Raw genomic sequence first — 6,253 nt, 5'->3', positions numbered from 1 at the left:
CAATAGAAGGCACAAGAAACAGAGACCTACTTGATCTCACATTCAGAAATCCATCAACTTCTAAGCCACTGTATATGGACATACAACTGTAAACAACTATACCTAGAAAAAATTTATACAGTATAGATTTTTCTTAACAGCCCGATAATATGATATGAGATATTCTCCTCTTTCAAAACTAACATTTTCATAAAAGGAAAATTTTAATAAATGTTTGAAATAGTCTTAAGAATTTGCTAATAATAAAAAGCATTGAAATGATATTTTCCTAGTATTCAATGTATTTATCTTTAAATAGAATTTTGTTTTGAGACAGGGTTTTACTGTGTAGCCCTGGCTGTCCTGAAACTCACTCTGTAGACCAGGCTGCCCTGGAACTTAGATATTCACCTGCCTCTGCCTTCCAAGTGCTGGTATGAAAGGTGTGTGTCACCACCATCTGGCAATAAATCCTTTCTTATACAAGAATGCTATGGTTCAACTTGAGAAAGCACTATCTGTATGTATAACAAGCGTCATGGTTTCCTTTCATTTTCAGTGATCAAACTCAGTATGTCTGTAGGGATACATGAACCTTCTTCATATACCAGTGTAGATAACTGAAGAGTTCCCTTTGAATAGCTTCACTTGAGGAAAAAAAAAACCTCTTCCCTCTCATATCAAATCAACAAATGTCTGTTATGTTTCAAATATAAATATATACAGTTACTATGTTAATTAGTGTTTATTATTATGGCTAAGTTTCAGATAACAACCTACCTATCAAAGGATGAACAAGGCAGGATTCTGAGTATGAAGCTAGCCTTACCTATATAGTGAGTACCAGGTCAGAATAGTCTATAAGGTGACAGTGTCTTAAAAAAAAAAAAAAAAAAAAAAAACAACAACAACTGACAAAGACTCTCTAAAAGTTCTCTATTAAACTAGGCTGCAATCTTTATGCTGACAGTTCAGGCTGCTGTACCCTCACAAACACTGCAAAGGAAACCAGAGAGTTATAGTCATCACAAAGGCAAAAGCCAGTTCTTTTTAAACAATTTATTTTTGAGGCAGTCTTACTCTATAGCTCAAGCTGGCCTCAAAGGCATGCAATTCTCTTACCTCAGCCTCCCAGGTATGATGTACTAGGTTTGGCTAAGAGTCAATTTTTATATAAGAACTTCTAATCCTGGTGTCAGGTACCAAGCTAACAGGTTGAGAACTTCATTACTGAGAACAGTGAGAAAAAGTAACAAATAGTTTTATATATGAGATACAGTGATTATATTATATATACGAAATGTTTTAAAGGGTCAAATAAATGTAAATACTTTCTAAAGTCAGTTATAACTAATACAAACCAAAAGAATTTATTTACAAAATGTTGTACTTCAGCAATTACAGGGTAACAAGCAACATGGTATCAGGCAATTATCTAAGAGACTCCACTATTGTGTTTACGGCCATTATGCCCAGAGCAGCTTCTCTTACTAGCTAGAAAGATGTCCTTCTGAGTCTTCCATTTGTGCAAGGGCAATCGTTTAATCAAAGGTGTCCATGCCCATAGCATCTGATATTTGTGGGTTCAGCTGAGCCATGTTTCTTGGCTTTCTTTTACTCCTCCCTGGTTAGTTTTCTACTTTTCTCCTTCTCTGTTGACTCCTTCCTCTTTTTCTCCTCCACTATCAGCTCCTTTCTCAGCTTCCTCTTCTTTAGTGTCAGCTCTTTTCTCTCCATCTTTGTCCTGAACACTGATGGAAACTGGTTTGTTATAGCCTTCCCGGTTCCGAGCAATTTCAATTGCAAAAAATTGAATCCTGGGTGCTGAAAGGTAAAGAGAATTGATTGTCCTGGTCTTGGATAGGCCACAGGCAAATACTAACTAACACGAAAGCCATTCAAATATATAATCTAGAAATCTTGAATTCTAGTCTGTTAATGAAAATTCCTACCTTTCTGACAGTTTAAAGAACATGACCTTGAATGATACAAAAAATATAATGACCTCCAAGCTAACTATCTTTGTCAGTGAACCCAGACTCCTCATTCAGATACCCTTACAGAAACAAACTTACCAAAGATGGTGTTTTCCTCAGTGTACCCCTGGGAACAATCCAGTCGCAACAAAGTACCATAGTTGTAGTCTTCTATGATCCCTTCAAACTTTAAGCAGAATGGCCTCCACTTCTATAAAGCAAAAAGTATCAGTGTAGCTGATGTCTCCAAGAGTCTAATGTATTCGAGCCAGGTAAGAGGTTTGAGCTTCCCCAGTGAGTATCCAAGCCAGGGTGAAAGAAACAAATATTTAGCTCATTGCCAGCTTTATAGTGAAAACTGTACCACATTTCTGTGCTGTATGTTATGTTTTTATACTGGTATCCCCATACACAACATTTTGATCAGGAAAAACAAACAAACAAACAAACAAACAAACAAAAAAAAAAACCCAACCACCTCAATCTTTTTACTGCAAAATTAAAATGTGATTTCTAAAATGGATCTATGTTTTGTCATGAGTTCTTTATCAGCCAGCTCAAGCCAAAATGGTTATTCATCCTTACTAGAGTACCCACATGACAAAGAGGGCAGGGATATAATATACATGTCCACCGAGTAGGGGCAAGTTCTCAAAGATTGGTGACAGCCTTGTGGGACTTCAAAATTTAAATTCTTCATTAGCCAAAAGCCTACTTTTAAGGAAAATATTTTTCCCTTTATAATAACAGTGCGCTACAGCTGGGCATGGTGGCACATGCCTGGAATCCCAGAACTTAGAGAGGCATAGGCAGGTGGATCTCTGTGAGTTTGAGGCTAGCCATCTACAAAGCGAGTCTAGGACAGCCAAGGCTACACAGAGAAACCCTGTCTCAAAACAAAAAAACCAAAATAATAATAATACCAGTGCTCTGGGTCAGCATGAGAGATGATCACATAAACAAGAAACATCTTTGTATGCTACTCAGGACCTATGATCAATTGAATAAAAATCCAGAGAATCAAAATACCTCCCTATATTCCCTGTACCCTATTAATTATTCCATCATCCAATCCTTCTAGCTAAGCTAAATTTCCTGCTAAACTAAACTCATCCCTCTTCCCCTTAAAGGAATATCTAAGTGAGTATTTGAAATGCCCAAGATAAGGAGCAGGGGAAGGTCTCAATAAATACAAAAAATACACACGACGGAATATAATTCATTGTACAGTTGACTTATTATAAAATCCAGGTTCCCTGAACAAATCTGAGGCTTATATAAAACACACACAATCAAAATTATTGGCCAGATGTTAGATAAGCTAAAGAGGATACTCACCTCTTTAGCTGATTCTGATTTGAGTTCTTCTGGGTCTAATACATCTACCCTGAGCTTCTCGAAATTTTCACGGAACTCAGAGTAGATCTGGTCATCTACTTTGGTGAGTTTCAGGAACTGTGGGTCAACTGATGATATCAGCTTCCAGACAGCAAAACAAACATAAAGATGTTAGTCACTAATTTATACTTCTACCCTGCAGTGTCACACCATCCGAATAGCTTATAAGTCTCAGGACAGAAGATTACCGTAGGCAGTATTAACAGCCCAGGTCTTGCATGAAATCATTAAAATGGTTTTAAGAGCCATAATAAAAGCTCCCCCCCCCTCCTTTTACCAATATGGCAAGTGAATGAGTCCTTTAGTCCTAGTATTGCTTGGCTCTCGTTCTGGGGATTGTTCATTCATTTGACAGACATTTAAGTGTCTGCTCCACATGGGCCAGGGATCTTTCCTCTAGGTAGCAAACAACAGGGGCCAGACAGACAAGCAGCACTCCTCATCATCAAATTTACTTATACCCATGTTCCCCAGAGGTAAGATTTTTTTGGTAGTTAAAACAATCTGCAAAGCTTAACAGTTTAAGTTGTTGAGAACTGTAATTAATATAGCATCATACACACTAAGATTACACATTAACTTCAACTTAATGATGAAAAAACTTACTTTGTAATAGACTTCAGCATGCTGCATTGCTCGAATGGCCCAAGCCATTTCAATATCAGGCTGCAAAAGAGGAAGAATATTGAGTCAGAAATCTTTTAGCCTTGTTATGGATGACAAATTAAAGACATCTTGCTAAATCTTAAGAGGTTTGCAGAAAATGATGTTGTGTCAGAGATAAAAGCTGAACTAATAGATTTGGAAATATAAACCTTTTGTCCTTACAATGACCAAAAGAATAATATTACTATTATTAATAATCTCATTAATAATATTCTGTGTCAACACAGAATAATAAAAGCAATGAACTACTGGACATCCTTTTCCAGCAGTTAGTAAAAGTGTGGAAAATCAGGACTGACTTAATTATTACATTCCATAAAATAAATGCATTCATTATTACTATATAGTATATAACCTAAGTTACATATTCATATACCCACCTACAAACCTCTGAGTTGTTGGGAGGACAGAAATACATGTTAAACTATTTTTCACTTTCATGAGTGCAGCATGTTAAATTCACCATTTTTGTAAAACTCCAGGACAAATGATGCAGCTGGACTATACATAAATAAATCTGACCCAAGTGCCCACTAGCTGTTCCACTGGACTCTGCTTTTCCAACCCATGTGTTGTCTCTTTCTAAGGCCAGAAGAATCTATCTGCATATGCATTTACCCACAATAGGCCAAGAAATGTTCCTGCCTTTGAATCCCTATCTTCTGACCACTTAAGACTTTGAGGATCCAGTTCAAGCTACACTTCCCCAATGAGATCTACTGCCTCCATCTTTAGAAATCTCTCTTGCTAAACCCTTTCCATCCTGTTGCCTGAGCCATTCATCTAGTACACATTACATTCTGATTGCTATTCCTGCCATTTTTTTCCTCAAAATACATTATGTATAAAGGTTAAAACCAAAGCACACCACGAGCAGGCACAAATTTATTGAACAATGGGATCATTCAGGGCCCTTTAAAAACTTCCAAGTTTTGGCTCCTCTTCCCCCACATTCTAATTTGATCTGATATGGGCTGTAATCTGGACAGGGTGGGGGGGTGTTTAGACACTTTCCAGGTGTTTCTAAATCATAGAAAAGTTAGGGCCTCACATTCGCCGGTATTACAGTACTATACCAACTGCAATTGAAAGAAGGTACAATTTTTGGCATGGGGAAGTCTGAAGAATAGGAAGGGGACTTATAATTTTTGGGGTGGGGGTTTCGGACGTCCTGGGATAGCTGGATGAGCAGTGTAGGTGAGTCATACTCACGTCATTGCCATATGACTCGGCGGGGAGAGAAAGCGCATGGGCGATGGACAACACTTCCCCAGAAACCTGAGAAGGAAAAGAAAAAGCAGGGCTGGGTGAACGACCCCTAACTCAATAAGCTGCTCATCACCCAATCTCCACTTGAGTGTTTGCCCAACCCCAGAGCATATCTTACCAGCTCTTCGGTTTCGCTGGCAGCATCCATATTGCACACAGGTGAGAGCGGCTTTCCCTCCCCGGAAGTGGCTTGTTGCGCTTCCTGCTTTAAAAGTTAAAAGACACTATTACATAGAGCCCGTTTTCTCAGTCTACGCTTGCGCGTGACCTCCCTTTCCAGAGGAAGCCGTGGCTCCGCCTCATCCGGGCCAAGAAGTGCCCAAAGTCGCATGTGGTTACTTAGCAACGCTACTCCTCTAACCTAGGTGAAAGAAAACGCAGTAAGTCATTAAGTCAATGGCTCCGCCTCATCCAGGCCACTCAGGCTTTGCCAAGGTGGCGTGTTTCTCAGAAACGCTATAACTCTAGCCAAGGTGATAGACTACCCAGTAAGTCAACGGCGATGTGTTGTATGAAAAGAATTTTTTAAAGTGATGCTGTTTTTAAGTGCCCTGTGTGCCCTGTTCCCAGTTCACTTTGCCATTCCTTCACACATGCACTCAAATACACACACACTCACACGCAGTAAACGGCCTATAGCACTAGAGGCGAGACGGTGGAATTTGGCATGAAGGAGAAGAATTTGCTACTTGCTTTGGAAGAACTAGCTAGAGGGAGGTAACAACGAGGTAAGCAGCATCATATACTGTGGAAGCATGCCTGAGCTGGGTCATGAAGGGCACTTAGCCAAGCCAATCAGAAAGATTTAAGGTGGAGGGAACACTGTGGAGAAAGGTACTACTGAAAAAGCATCGTAAGACCTTACAAAGAACAATCTGGCTGGAACAAAGTGTAGTCAGGACCTTCGTGTGTTGATTTTTAAAGAGATGAGAGGATTTTTTTGTTGTGTTTTTTTTTTTTTTAAT

At 39.0% G+C, this 6,253-nt stretch overlaps 1 protein-coding gene across 2 annotated transcripts; it reads right to left on the bottom strand.

The window, feature by feature from the left end:
- Positions 1–935: 935 nt before the first annotated feature.
- Pbdc1 (polysaccharide biosynthesis domain containing 1) lies at positions 936–5,512 on the bottom strand. 2 transcript variants are annotated; one of them, XM_055592505.1, is made up of 6 exons: positions 5,407–5,512; positions 5,232–5,297; positions 3,960–4,019; positions 3,294–3,434; positions 2,055–2,166; positions 936–1,209 (listed from the first exon to the last, which is right to left on the bottom strand). In XM_055592505.1, the coding sequence occupies exons 1-6, from the start codon at positions 5,434–5,436 to the stop codon at positions 1,187–1,189; spliced, it is 432 nt and encodes a 143-aa protein (XP_055448480.1). In that variant the 5' UTR covers positions 5,437–5,512; the 3' UTR covers positions 936–1,186. The 2 variants fall into 2 exon arrangements, with proteins under 2 accessions (XP_055448480.1, XP_055448473.1); XM_055592498.1 differs by lacking the exon at positions 936–1,209 and adding an exon at positions 1,320–1,803 and having other exon boundaries at positions 5,407–5,509.
- Positions 5,513–6,253: the final 741 nt, after the last annotated feature.

This window comes from Psammomys obesus, unplaced genomic scaffold (assembly GCF_907164565.1).
Source record: "Psammomys obesus unplaced genomic scaffold, mPsaObe1.curated_primary_1811, whole genome shotgun sequence".
NCBI lineage: Eukaryota > Metazoa > Chordata > Mammalia > Rodentia > Muridae > Psammomys > Psammomys obesus.
Note: the sequence above shows the minus strand (reverse complement) of the source record. Positions and strands in the feature narration are given on the sequence as shown.